Source organism: Gambusia affinis, linkage group LG14 (assembly GCF_019740435.1).
Source record: "Gambusia affinis linkage group LG14, SWU_Gaff_1.0, whole genome shotgun sequence".
NCBI classification, from domain to species: domain Eukaryota; kingdom Metazoa; phylum Chordata; class Actinopteri; order Cyprinodontiformes; family Poeciliidae; genus Gambusia; species Gambusia affinis.
The window spans coordinates 13,399,100-13,414,289 of NC_057881.1; the positions used below are offsets into that span (position 1 = coordinate 13,399,100).

Here is a 15,190-nt window from a genome sequence, read left to right on the forward strand (position 1 = left end):
TAAGAAAGAGTTGATTTAGATGAGTGAGCATGCAGCTTTACAATAAGGACATGCAACCTAACCGGACCCCAATTGTCAAGCTGAAGAAACTTGAAGCAGCCCCCCTCCACTCCTTTTATTCACGATTCTCTATGGACATTAAAAGGCGTGTGGTTGCATTAAGAAACAAGAGCCAGTAGTAAGAAGCTGCATCAGGTTGCATTTCACTGAAACGTGGCGGATCTTTCAAGCAACAGCTTATCCTCAGATGGACGTGACAATGACTGCAGGCTGTGATATGACTGTGATACTATTAGATAAACCGATACATAATATGTTAAGGATAAATAACCTAAAAGAAGAAAAACTGAAGCATTTTTAGTATGTCCTGCTTTTGTAATCGGTAATTCTTTGCCCCTGGTAGAAACAGAGGCAGGCACCTGCAAAAGTATCCATGAGCCTTGAACGTCTCTATGTTTTTGCCATATTACAAGCATAAACCATTATTATCTAAAGATTGGATTCAAATTCCAAGTGATAGTCAAAAACACAAGAAATCACAAAATATACATTGTTGTCAAATCTTTTTAGTTGAGAGGGAAATTGAACTTTGAGCATTACATACAACATGGACACACCGTGGTCCAGGTGGAACATGGTGGAGCCAGCGTTATGTTTTGAGATTGGGTCAGAGATCCACCTTCCAATATGACAATGACTGTAAAAATGCAGCCAGAACTACAATGAAGTATTTAAATTAAATCATAAAGAATAGCCCAGTCAAAGTCCAAGCCTAAATGCAATTAATATTTAGTGGCAAGACTTGAAAATTGATGCTTACAGAGACTCTCTGTGCAACATGACCAATCTTGATCTATGTTTCATAAAATGGACAGGCAGAAATTTCTTTCAGAAATAAAAACCGTGTGAAATTTTTCTTTCACTTTCACTTTTCCTTTCACACATTACTGAGAGGTTTACCTAATGTACAAGAGTTATATATTCACTGTAAAATTATCTTAACGTCATGAAATAGTGAAAATCAAGACAGCCAGTGCAGAAAACCCTGCGAAAGCGAGATCTTTGGTGCTTCGCCTTCCTACTTAATCTTGAAAAGAAAAAGAAGCCTAAAATAACCAGAAGCAACAAGAACGTCAAGCTGTGGTGAAGTAAATAAAAATGTATTCATATAGCACCTATTTTATGACATAAACATAAACATGTTACATAGACATTTCATGTTCCGCAACGTAAACATAAGAACAAGAATATAAAAAATGACATAAAATGTAACAGTTACTGAAAGGACACCTCTGGATCTTTACACAGGCTGTCCAGCTGTTAGTGCGCTCCGGTGTGTGTGTGTGTGTGCGTGGGCGTGTGCGTGTGTGCGTGTGTGTGTGTGTGTATAGGGCGGTCCGCTGAGCAGCTGGGTGGAGTTAGAGGCGACGCTGTTAGGAATGGGTGCCAAACCTATTAAGTTAGACAGCAGAGTTGTTGAAGGAGAGCTGGAAGCACCTGATGCTCATCTCTGGGACAATCCGCTCCATGTTTCTGCTCTCTAAACCGCGGTCAGAATAAATCTACCTCCAGGCTCCATCACTGTCGACAACTTTTTGCTGCTCTCCATTTTTTCCCCCCTCACCCATAGAATAATTGATAAGGACACTTTGCACTAGATTGCCTTTGTTTTGTTTTGTTTTTTAAAAAAGAACAGTTCCCGTTTACTGTATTTCTTTTTTTATTTTTTGCACTAACGATGCACACCACGCAAAAGGACACGACCTACACGAAGATCTTTGTCGGAGGTCTTCCCTACCACACCACGGACTCAAGTCTCAGGAAATATTTTGAGGTTTTTGGCGAGATCGAAGAGGCTGTGGTGATCACCGACAGACAGACCGGCAAGTCAAGAGGTTATGGATTTGTAAGTACAGCTTCACTTCATCTCCGCATACCATCCAACATGTAAAAACAACGCCGTTTTTTTATTTTATTTTATTTTATTTTATTTTATTTTATTTTATTTTATTTTATTTTATTTTATTTTATTTTATTTTATTTTTCACATGGCACAGGCTGGTAAAATCAGCCACTGTGCGCCTCAGCGGCTTGTCTTTCACAACAGGGATGTATCTGCCTCTGGTCATGGGTTGTTTATGTTTTGATAAGAAGGCACTGCTTATATCTGCCACTGGCTTCTGCTGCAATCTCACAACTTGTTGCGCAGCAGCTATGCGCCCGGACACGTTGTTTTCAGGGCGCTGACAGCTGCTGAGGGCTGAGATAGTCTCACAGTGGAGTCATGCACGTTGCCTAATGTCAGAGTATATGAAACATCATGATATCATCCTCATCACCTGCCAGACTTACCATTTTAACGCACTAGATACTTGATCTAACTTGTTGAAGCAAAAACTCTTATGGGTTGCCTAATAAAGTGCACTGAAAAAGAAAGAGAATATGTTCAGTTCCGACTTTTAAAAAATTTAAAAAAGAGGCGTTAATTGATTATTTTGTAATTTAAATAAGTCTATCCTTGTGTTGTCAAGGCAAACAAGCGTAAATAAAGTAAGCTTGATAAACTTCATTCGACTATTTGTGACTAATTCATACAATTTTTGAAGTTGGAGCTGTATTCTCTATTTTCAGTGGAAGTTTGTGAGTTCTTGTCTCACTTACGTTGCAAATTGTCAAACATATTTAATGTTATAACAACACAATTTGAGTACAAAAGGCAGTTTTTAAATGATTATTTAATTTATTAGATGAGAACTATATCTAAACCCTCGTGAATATACTTAATTGTTATATTTTTGTCTCATTTTAATATTGTATGTCTATTTTTGTGACGTGTCAGGGGACTGCAGGTGCAAATTATCTGTAATTGTGCTATAATGACGTACATCGGAGCAAATGGTGACATTTATACATGTTCCCTTTCTAAATAAGTTTTATTATTATTTTTCTAATTAAAACCTTTCTGGCAATGTTAAGTAGGCTGGAAGATGCTGAAACACATCGTTCCTTATCTCAAGAAATTCAATAACACATGAGAAACGAAGTCTATAATATTTAACAGGCAGGAAAGGGTTACAAAACCATCTCTGGTTTCTGGACTCAAGAGAACCACAGTGAGAGCTACTGTATTATCCACAAATGGAGAACATATGGGAGAATGATGAACCTTCACTTGAGTGTGGTCTTTACCCATAATATCTTCAAGGATTCATTGACAAATCATTCAGTGCAAAACAAACAAACAAACAAACAAAAAAACAGAACAGCTTTTAAAGCTCTGCAGGCCTCATTGGCCTAAGTTAAGGAAAGAGAAACTGGACAAAAATGGCTTCCATGGGAGAGATCTGAGATGAAACCAAAAGGACGCAAAGAGTCGTCAAATATTTGAGAAAAATATGCCAATCCCCAAGACTTTTAGGAAATTATTATGTGCTAATAGGATGAAAGTGGAACAATTTGGTGTGTAAAACTAAGAGCATTTCACAATAAGAGCACGGTGTGATGATCTAAGGCAGGGGTCACCAAACTCGGTCCTCGAGGGCCGGCATCCAGCACGTTTTAGTTTTCTCCCTGGTGGCACCAACAACCTTTTCAACATGTCAATGTTCTTCTTAGGCCTTCTAACGAGCCATCATCTGATTCAGGTGCGTTAAACCAAGGAGAGAACGAAAACATGCAGGAGGCCGGCCCTCGAGGACCGAGTTGGGGACCCCTGATCTAAGGCCTGTTGAAACCATGGATTTTACTCTCCAGTATAAAATCCTGAAGGAGAAACTCCATCGATTAAGCTCAAGCTCACCTGGGTTATGTTGTATGGCATTGATCCAAAGGCAATGAACCAAAAAACAGAATAAAAAATTCCCTTTGAACTGATGCACACTGTCTATTAGAACTGCACAGTATCTATGTTGAAATCTTGTCCTTACTGTAGAGTAGTTTTATTCTTAATTCTGTTTTTATATATTATATTCTATCTTTGTGTGAATCTATTTGCTTTGATTGCCTGTCACATTGCTGTTGTTGCACTGAAATGTCTCGTAAAAGATATTCCTATTCTTGATATACAACTTTTGGAGTGGTCTAGTCAAAGTATAGACTTAAATAAAATGAAAGTGCTGTGGCGTGACCTTCAACATGATATCCATGCCTTTTGTGGTTCAAAATTTCTCTTCCGTGAAGGGAATGACTCAGTGCTAGTTACAACAGACATCTGATGGGAGCTGCTGACTCTGAACTCGGCACAGCTTGTAGGTTTGGAGGGTAGTTATGATTTTTATTTTGGTTGCATCTGAAACATTTAAGTGTAAGAAAAGAGAATCTGTGAGCTGGAGGGATAAGCCTTATAAAGTGACAGCCTTCCCATGACTAAATAAATCACTTCCTGTTCCAGTTCATAAAAACCTTCTTAAAAATCGGTGAGTGTGATGGAGATGGAGATATTAGACTTTTTTTTTCTGATATCCACCTTTTCCTCAGTTTATTGTGAGGTTCTTGGATAAATGTTAACAATAGAAGGATCTGCTTGGTTTGCAATTGTGAAACACAAGTCAGGTTTTTCATCACATGCCATGTTGGTGCTAAAGCTAAACCAGGCTACCTTAAAGAAACAACTCTTGCTTTATTAACCTGACTACCTTTGTGAGTGCAGGCAGCACAAACCAACTTTTCTTCATTTTTCTTATTGCTGCCGTCTCTATAAAGTCTAAAATTACATCTAGGTACGGAATATAAAGAGTAAAAGATACATTTTATAAAAAGAAAGCAACACGTAAAGTTTCTAGCAATGTTATGTGATGCTGTAAGTAGAATTGTATTTTCTCTGTCTAAAGGAATAAAGGTTCCCCTCAATGTTTTTCTCTAATTTGTCAATAACTGTAATAATAACTAACCCTCAATCAGTAATAGATCTATCAGATCATAAAGTTTGCTTATACCTGAGGCCGGCTCCGGCAGCCTCTCGTATCTCAACCAAAACATCATCTAAACGCAGCCAAACCTACCCTGATTCCCACAGCTTCACAGCTGCAAGAAATATCCCTTATTTTGTCATTTATATCAAAAAATATTTTAGTATCAGTTCCAAGTCACCAAAGTAATGCCTTAAATTTTGTCTTTGAGTTTTTTTTTTTTAAGTTTTGAGACCTTAGAACGTGTTTCTGTAAAATAACTTCATGAAAGCCACGAGCTGAATGATGTAATGGGACAGATCAGTAATCACTTCAGTCTGGATCACGTTCAAGTTTCATAGTGATAAATGTGCGAAACCTCAACAAACCTTGCTTCTCTCATGCTTATACCACACGCTTACGCGCCACCAAATGGTTGAATTTTCTGTTTTCCTGTATGGTCTCTTGAATTAAAGCTACCTTTTGACTTGTCCTCTGCTTTCCTCCCCATAAGGTGACGATGGTGGACCGCTCTGCTGCCGATCGGGCCTGCAAGGACCCCAACCCGATCATCGATGGCAGGAAGGCCAATGTGAACCTGGCCTACCTGGGGGCTAAACCTCGCGTGATGCAGCCAGGTGAATTCAGCCTCATTCTCACTTGAAGCTTTGTTTGTTTTGCACTATTTTTCTGAGGAACAACCATGTAATCAAGCCGCTCATCAGAATGGAAGTTATTCATTTTGTATTTTATTTTGTTTTGCAGGTTTTGCCTTCGGCGTTCCCCAAATCCACCCTGCTTTCATCCAGAGGCCTTATGGGTAAGGAATCTCTTGAGTCTTTGTTTTTATTACGTAAAACAAAAAGAAAAAAAAGTCTCTTCTCTGTAAAGAAAATATTGATGGCTGAGGATCAGAAAGTTTTACAAAAGTATTAATATTAATGTTTCCTTATAGTCATGTATTTCATTAGGAATTAACACCACAGAGACGTGCATATTTGATTTATAGACAGAAAAGGATAAATGATTTTCAAATTATTTCACAAGAAGAAACTCAAAAAATTTTGCATGTATTTGTAGTCAGCCCTCTTTACTCTACTACCCCTAAAGAAATATTCCAAGCTTTGGACAACTCATAGAACAATGTTCAGTCATCCTCTAAAAATATGGCACCACTGCAAAAAGTGAGCACTGATTAGCAGCAACCAGGAGGCCCATTTTGACTCCAGATGAGCTGCGCAGATCCACTGTTCATGTCTGGTAATCTGTTGCCCAAAAAAACTTTTAAACACTCAACAGATTTGACATTTTTTGAACAGTGATAAGACGAAAGACGTTACTTAGAGAAAAACATGAGGAGTCTTTACTTAATACGTTTGTAGCATCATGGAAGCTGGTAAAAGTAGATGGCAAGATGGAGCTAAATCCTGAAAGAAAACCTGGAAAAGTTTTAAGACTATACTGAAGTTCACATTTCTGCAGTATTAATGTAAAGAGCCAGAGTCACCATGGTTTAAAGCAAAAATACGTTAATTCGTTGAAATGGCCCAGTCAAAGTATGAACGCTCTCTATCCAAGTTTGAGCCATCTCGTGAAGAAAAACTGGCTTAGATGGCAGATATTTACCTACAGTGGTTTCACAGCATATTAACGCAACAGGTTTGAATATAAATACATGCAAATATTATTTGGAAAAAATTAAAACCATGTATCCTTTTTTGTTTCACTTTAAAATTATGCATCACTTTGTTGTTGTTTGTGAATGTAGAATCACAAAACGTAAAAAAGCTTGATGGGTAGAAATACTTTTGCTAGTAACATTTAACGATATTGAGCTTATTATTGATATTCTGCCGATCATAATGTAGATAATGTAGATTGCAGGATTCTAGGTGTTTCTGTGTGAATGTTCTGAGTGGATTAAAGATGGAAACCTGCAGCCTGACTCAATGTTCTCTCTCTGGTTCGACAGGCTCGCTCTCGCTTAAGCTTTCCGTTCTGCGAGCCTAAACTCAGATCAGACCAGGGAAAAACCCGTAGACTCGATCGCGCACAAACGAGCTCTCGCTGTGGTGATTACAGATGCATGTACGTAGGTTTCATTTCTGATTTGTTGGGTTTTTTATTTATTTGAGTAGATCTTAGCTTGGTGTGCCGTAATGAAGTGGGTGCTGTTGGCTAAACCGTGTGCCATGTTGGAAAAAACAAAAGTGGAGATAAAAAATTGGATTGGTTGAATTTTTGGGGTGATTTTTATTTTTTTTTTTACTTTGTGAAGTTTTTGTGGAGGAGTGGCAACTTTACCACACTAAAAAAAAAAGGTTTTTTGTTTGTTTGCTGTTTTTCTTTGCTGTTTTTATTACTTTTATCTGCTGTTCCATCTGTTTTCTGGTTTACTAAAAGATAAATATTTTGTGTGGTTTTTCTTTTATTCAACCCACTTTCCCTAAAGTCTTTACACTCTGCTTTCAGGATAACATCGCTGTGCACTCATAGCCTCGTCCCTACCTTAAAATAACACATATTCACAATTTAAAGCCCACTGCTAAACACCAAAGACCAGGTACCTTTAACAGAAAGGTGGATGCTTCTGTGTGTCCACTTTCACAAGCACACAAAGGTCCTGGATCCTATTGTGCTAATGTGTCTTTGTCCATCATGCTCGTTTCAGCTCAGCTCGCCAAAGTCTCCAGTGTGACAAACAAATGTCTGGATGTCTCTGTCTCGCTCTTATTCTCTCACTGCGAGCTTTCGTCACATGGGCTCGTGGTGTTAAAGAAAACAAGCGCTCCCATTGTGGCACACAAAGCCCTGAATGCTGACACTGCAGTTGCATGAAGCTCTGAGTTGGGTGTATATATCTGTGTGTGTGTTGGATGATGGGGGCCATCGGTGGTGTTGGAGTAGTCCGTCATGTAACATCAGCAGATAAGTGGAACCATGTGAAAGTTTAAATGGGAATGCTTCAGAAATTAAGCTAAATTGGTAGCAAAAGAAGGAACCGAAGGCAGTAAATAATTATCATTTTGTCTTTACATAAACAACAAAACCTGCCTGTTACATCACTAATCCTGTACATTTTTACTTGAAAATGCCGTAATTTTAGTACCTTCTCCAGATTGTTACATTTAGGTTAAATGTTATAATTTTTTTATTTGCTAGAGAAGTGCAAAGTGTGTGATCAAGACATGGAAAGAAAATAGTGAAAGATTTTCAAAATTTTCGCAAATACTATAGTCTAAATTAGATTATAAGTTTAAACCTATTATCTCATATTTATATCCCAATACATGGTCTGTTGCAAAGCTAATGAGACTGTTAATGCTTTTTTTTGTTTCTTCAACAATATTCATGCCACTCTTCTAACACTTTTTGACTGCTTCTCTGCTATTTTGGCCAAGTCAGTCAGTTGACTTGGACAGTCACGTCTTGGTATATTTACACTTCCACCATACCCTACAAACTGATTGAACAGATCTACGTTTAATGCTCACAGCAACAGTATTATTAAAAAATTTTTTAAATGCACTAGTTTGTCAGAAATAGCCAGGAAATGATTCTCTACTGCAGCACAGCTAAGTCCTACATTTAGTTAAAAAAATAAATAAAAATAAAAGGGAGAAAACAGGAGAAACAAATGGCAGTATTGGTCTCATTGGATGAAATAACGGCTCCATCCTGTGTATGTGTATGTTTTTAATAAAGTAATCATTGTTGAAAGTTAATGTTTTACATACGTCATCACTATCTGCATCATTTTCCATCTATGGGTGGATAATAAAAAATTTCCATGCACTTCTTTTGAGCATGCTAAAGTAATTTGGGGCTTTTAATTACCAATTCCAAGCATCACAGTTGAAGTAAATTTACACAATAAATCATTCATGGAAGCCTCTCTTGTTGAGTAACATGTAAAAGTTTTTATACTTGTATACTTGGCTGGCTCTCACCCTGAAGAGCAGCCAGGACCTGCTGAGATTGATTAGCGTGGGCTTCAAAGTATCACATGATGACACAAAATGCTGCTTTTGAGAGTTTCCAAATTAGATTTAGGGAAGAACAAGAAGAAAAAAAACTTTTTTGGTAAAAGAATTTTGTTACTCGCCTTTGAAAAAGTAGATGTTTGTGTGTTGAATATGATAAACCAGCTTTGCCCTTTAGTTACTTTACATGTTCCTTATATATAGCTGTAACCAACTTTTCATGTTTTTATGTTTCTTATATTGGGTTAATTTGCTGTAATATTGTTGTTTTTTTTTTAATTCTTTTGTCTTCTGTGGTGCATTGTTTACTTGCTTTTCCACTTTAGTTTTTATTTTTATTTTTATTTGTGGCTGAGATATGGGTGCTCTGACATAGGGTTGCCATGATAGAGTCTCTCCACCAGTCTTTCATTTCTGACCCACTTTTACCTTGAAGAGGAGGAGCCTAATCAGTCAGAAACTGACTCTGAATTTTAGTCCTATTGATCCCTCGTCTCACGCCAGGCTGTCAGGCTGCAGAGGTTCTGGTTCGGGATAAGGCTATGTCATGCAGGACAGAATGCTTTCATTGTTCAGAACTGTTTACTTAATCGAAACATCCCTGTTGGTGCAGAGCCTAGTCCCTGCTCTCCTCTCTGCCTCTCCAGCTCTTTGTCCCGACACAGAGGGGGAAATGGCCAGCAGTATCCCTTTTTAAAACTGTCCAGCTGTCAAAGTGGCAGTGACATTTTTACAATGTGTCCCTGGGATCGTCTCTGTCCTCCGTCCCCTCACCCGCAGCCTGACACTGTAAGCCCCTCTCTGCCTTTCACCACCCTGCAGCCGTTGCAAGCTGCCGGTTACACACCCTGAACTATTTTTTTATTATTATTTTAATTTGTAGATTTCAGTTCAAATTAGGCCTGCTCAGTGACAGACACGTTGGAAGCCTGAAAGGATGAAACAGTCGAACTTCGCCTCCGTTCGTTTAGCCTTCTTCTTGTCTGCTGAGAGTCTTTCCCAGACACGTTTCCATATATCCTAAATTAGGAGACTGCTTAGAAGCTTTCTGTGCTACTTCTGAGTTTATTATCTTTTTGAACACCTCACTGATACTTAATAATATTTCTAACTTTACTCAAGAACAACTACCACACCAGAGAGTATTGTTAGCTCAACCTGGTAGTGCTTAGTTATTGATTGGAGAAATATTTGACTTTTACATTTCCAGCTAAGCTGCTCGCTACTCAGGGGCGGATCCAGCTGAACGTCTCCTGATTATGTTAACCAACCAATGTATTTGTGCGTGTGTAGTAAAATATTAAAAAGTATTTTAAACAATTAGCGTAAGAAATTACCCCCAGACAGGCACAAATTGGTTTTCTGATATAAAAGAAGCAAAACGACCAGCATGCTCCGTGTTTTTGCCTCTGTCTCAGATCCCAACTGTATTTTTGGTGACAAAATACCGAGGCCTAAACTTCAATGTTGATTATTTACACTAATGTTTTATTTAGCTTAGGATATCTTAATCTAAACCAAATTCCAAAAACAGTGCCAAAGTTGTAATTTGGTGTTGAAAATAAAAAATGTCAACAATTTTGAGAAATTGATGATTGACCGGAAACAACTGCAGATTGTTTTATTCCTTCCTACTGAGTTCAGAAGTGACATTTATTAGTAAAAGAATGAAAAAATATCTTGAGAAATGCAGAAAAATTAGTTTTGACTTCTCCATTGTTGTTCTAATTTGTAGTGGGATTCCAATCATATATTTTATACCCTAAAATTGAAACAGCAAATTATTAAATGGCAATATGGCAGAACCTTCAGGGTTTTTTTGGGTTTTTTTTACAAACAGAATGGAAAATATGAGTTAAAGTGTGCAGATTAAGGTTTTAACTGCACAAAATGTTTTGTTTTAACAGACTTTAAAAGCCAGGAGAATAAATTAACCAGATCAATTCAAGTTATTCTCACCTTTGACCTTCTTGGCTCTTCTATTTTGGCAACCCTATGCTCTTCTGCTCCCACCTGGAGTTTCTTTGTTGCTGTTGACTGAACTGAGTGGTGAGGAGCGTGCTCAGGCGGTGTGGTGAAGTTGAGTTTCAGGGTGAATTTCTTTGGACTGCCAAATTTCATGCAAACATTGTCACATGTGTCTGTGTGTTTGTCCCACAGCATCCCGACCCATTATGTGTACCCCCAGGCCTTCGTTCAGCCCAGCGTGGTGATCCCCCATGTGCAGCCGGCTGCCGCTGCACCTGCCACCGCCACCGCCACCTCTCCTTACATCGACTACACCGGGGCTGCCTACGCGCAGTACTCCGCAGCGGCTAACGCAGCCGCGGCCGTGGCCTACGAGCAGTATCCCTACGCCGCCTCCCCAGCCGCACCGGGTTACATGGCTACCACTGGCTACAGCTTTGCTGTCCAGCAGCCACTAGCCGCCGCCGCCGCCCCGGGGTCAGCCGCTGCTGCGGCCGCGGCCTTCGGGCAGTACCAGGCTCAGCAGCTGCAGGCCGACCGCATGCAATAGCAGCGGCCGCAACTGTTGCACAGGCAGAGAGATGGATGGTCCAGCTGAAGTATCACAAAGAAGACAGGTGGGCCGGGTCAGTGCCAAGGCTGAAGTTCTTTAAAAGCTGGTGATGGTGATGACAATGGTGAGATTGGATAGGATCTTTCCAACTTGCTGTGCTTTATCTGAACAAAAAAGCTGAAAATGAAAAAAAGGTTGCAGAACAAACTATGGAAATGATCAGTGTTGGTATTACTATGAATACTATTCTTATTGCTATTGTCACTGGTAGTTTCTAGAGTAGAGTGACAAGAACCTAGTGGTTGGTACAATGTAGGCCTTTAAGTCCTAATGCTGTCTCTAACGTTAGTTTGAGGAATAGCCTCTTTTTTTTCCCCTCTCGTCATGTTTCAAAAGTTTTATTTGGTTATTTAAAGCCCTCATAACTTTACTATTTTATTTATTATTCTTGTTAATATCACACATTGAGGGTCCTCCTTGTATTTTTTTTCTGTTCTTATAGTTAATGTTTCTGATAATCAGGGAAATGAAACCGTTTTCCAATGTGTTAGCGATTTTTTTTTCTTCTTTTTTTACATTTCTGTTTGGAAGTCGAGGTGTCGTAAATCGTTGTGTCAAAAACACATTTGAAGAACTACCTTAATGATCTTCCTGATGCTGAATGTCCCTATTCCTTTCATACTCAGCCTTAACCTCTTGACCTATGCAAAGCAAACAAATCAACAAAAGAAAAGAAACAAAACTGAAAAATGTCATGAGTTCTGACCGGGCTACAGAGAGCGAGAGGGAGGGGGTTTCGCAGAGACAACAGAAACACTGACAACGGAGGGGAGACAATGACAAACACTAAATCTGTTGCTTTTCCACATTTCACTCACATTCATGCATCCAGAGGCTGCAGAGTGCTAAGAGACAAAGGCAGCACAGTGGCGTTTCTCTCTGTGACGGAGAGGGCAGCTGCTGGGGGTGAGGGGGGCGATCGGTGGACGGAGCCGCTCCTGCGCCGCACAGACGGATCTCTCTGGAAAGAACGCAACGTTTGTGCTCGTTTGTTGAGCTGTCACATTTTAATCCCCGGCCGAGCCTTTTGGAAACCGACATTGCACCCCTCAACCCGCCGGCCCCTGCCTCGTCCCCAAACGACCTGACCCACTCCCTTCCTCTCTCTCTCTCTCTCTCTCTCTCTCTCTCTCTCTCTCTCTCTCTCTCTCTCTCTCTCTCCAGTCGCATCAGCATTTCCAGCTCTGAGGTACGCACTCACACTTTCTCCAAAGCTAACCCGACAACTGGCCTGTGTGTCAGGACAAAATAAGGGTTTTCTCGTTGATGTCATGTTGGTCTGTGTGCCTTACATTTTTACAGCTATTTAAATGAGAGAAACACAGAAAAAGGACAAAAAAAAATCTATTATTTAAGTTATTTATTGTTGCGGGTTGTTGACACTCTAAGAGTAGAGACTTAGTGGAGGTACTGTGTTATTAATATTATTATGTACTCATCTCAAGGCAAATATAAGTTATTGATTAGTTTACTATCATTATTACTATGATTAATTATTATTATTATATTATTAACATGCTCAACCAAAAATATTGATGTAGAAGCTATTTAATACACTGTTACGTGCACTGTACTTTTTATTTTTTTGACTTTTTAGAACAAAACATTAAATAATAGCTTCGTGCATTTAAATGCAGACCTGTTTGCATACTGGTTGACTCTGAGTCTTCTTCGTTTAGCTGGGAGGAATTATTATGGAGTTTTAATAAAAAAATAAATTAAAAAAAAGAAGAAGAAAGAGCAAAAAATGCCGCTTTTTCTCTACTAGAATGTATAGCCGTCGTCGGGGTTTCAGTAGCTTCTGTTGCTTCGTATTCATCAAATCAGCTGTTTTACACTGTTGGGAATTTTTTATACTTGAACTTTTTCTTACAAGGGAAATATGTAAAAAAAGTAAATGACAAAAAAACTTTTCATTGTCAGTGGATGAAGGCTTTTAAAGCGTTTATGATAAACCTTTACTTCAGAATTTCAACCGCATGTAATCGAAGTGAAATAAAATGTTCTATATTTGAAGAAAATTTTGTGGTATTTTCCTTTTTATTACTTCTTCTTGGGAACACATCATGATCATTAGCTACTCTCACACGTACACAAATGTGATGTCCTTTTTTTTCTTCGTCTCTGTCAATAATTTTGGGAACTCTTTGTCTTCTTTAGAAAATAAGGAATAGAAGAAAAAAATGTAAAAATAAAAGCGTCGTCATAGTATAAACTTTAGAAAAAGTAAAATGCAGTTTACACAAGTGCGGGTGTATCTCGAGAGGATGCACACTCCTACAACAAGACCAGATTTTATGACAGATAAATGATTTACACTTTTTTCTCCTACGTGTTTCTATACAGTGTAGCTGAGCAGCGTAGATATGTTTTTGGTTGTTTTTGCACCTTTGTTGGCTATCTTGTACCTTTTTAAGTTTATTTCATGCAAATGGGTGTGTGCAGTCTCACAGCCAATTAAGATTTGTTCAAAAGTCTTAAATGATTTCTCGTCCATTTTATAAGATGAGTCTTTGAAGATTCTCAAATCTTAAAAGACTGTATGCAGCAGTCGTCAACACAGTCTAATGCCTTCTGCATCTTTTTAAAATGATGGCCAAAGATGGAAAAGTGGAGGACAAACAAAGAAGAGCTTTAAGATCTTCCATCCGTCAATCAATTTTCTAACATCCTCGTCCCAAGTGAGGTCAGGAGGTGCTGGTGCCTCTCCAGCTAACGTTGGAGGCAAAAGGTGGGGTCACCTTGGACAGGTCGCCAGTCTGTCACAGGGCGCTTTAACCTCTATCTGCTGAAAATAAACTGGATCTGCATCATGTTTTAAATTATGAATTGTATCATTTGTTTCATAGTTCATTGGAATCAACTTTTCAGAGCTAAAATAATATTACAGTACTTCTTGTTTGGCATTTCTTTGACATCTCACCAAATACATGGAAACAATTTTGTACATTGGAGACTGAATTTTAATGATAAAAATTCTTGGAAATTTAATACTGAGTAGGATCTGCTTGCTCTCTTAAATCAGCCACATTTTTGTGAAATTACACTGCATGAACTGACCTGACTCGTCTAAAATCTAAAATAGATGGCTGATAATTTGATGCAGCAGTCCTACAAATCCAGCAGGAAACATGGGGAATCCAGGTCCCGCTTCTTTGTGCAGCAGAAGATTGATGGCTAATTCAGAGGAAAATGAACGTTTGCTGCTGTAGGAGCAGCTGATGACATGCAGCACTTGAAACTGATATTCCTGACAGAAGGATATTTGAGTCCTTCGGAGGAGAAACCCAGAAAAACTTTCTGGTTGATCCACCTTTAAGCAAAACTCCCAGACATTTTAAAAGTATTTAACATCATGTTTTTTTTTAGCTGTTTATGTGTATTTTTATGCAACTATGTGTGTAATCTTAGATCTGTGTAACATGTTGGCCATTCTCGATTCATTTTATTCTTGTGCCTTTATGTTAAATTTGCTTCTTATATATGTTATTTATGCATATACATGCATATTTTCATTTGTTTTCTAAATTCATATTTCCAGAGAGCATTATTAGACAAGGTTTCATGAAACACATTTTTATTTTAATCTGTTTCCTACTTATCACAATGCTACTTATACCACAAAATAGGAAAGGTAAAAAAAAAAAAAAGCAATAATAAAGGTAAATTAAACTAAACACTCCAAGCTTTGTTGCTTTAGGTTTTCCCAGGTTTGTGTGACAACGAGTGACACATGATAA

The 15,190-nt window shown here is 38.5% G+C and overlaps 1 protein-coding gene across 1 annotated transcript; it reads left to right on the forward strand.

Moving 5' to 3' along the window:
- Positions 1-1,462: 1,462 nt before the first annotated feature.
- rbm24a (RNA binding motif protein 24a) lies at positions 1,463-13,471 on the forward strand. The gene is made up of 4 exons (XM_044137945.1): positions 1,463-1,906; positions 5,401-5,524; positions 5,652-5,706; positions 11,030-13,471. Exons 1-4 carry the CDS (start codon positions 1,739-1,741, stop codon positions 11,385-11,387), a joined length of 705 nt encoding a protein of 234 aa, XP_043993880.1. The 5' UTR covers positions 1,463-1,738; the 3' UTR covers positions 11,388-13,471.
- The last annotated feature ends 1,719 nt before the right edge of the window (positions 13,472-15,190 follow it).

What these genes read in the sequence shown, in the direction of transcription:
- rbm24a (XM_044137945.1), top strand. Translation starts at nt 1,739, where the DNA reads ATGCACACCACGCAAAAGGACACGACCTACACGAAGATCTTTGTCGGA. An exon ending in AGTCAAGAGGTTATGGATTT is followed by an intron (nt 1,907 to 5,400) that starts GTAAGTACAGCT and finishes CCTCCCCATAAG; the next exon opens with GTGACGATGGTGGACCGCTC. An exon ending in TTCATCCAGAGGCCTTATGG is followed by an intron (nt 5,707 to 11,029) that starts GTAAGGAATCTC and finishes TTTGTCCCACAG; the next exon opens with CATCCCGACCCATTATGTGT.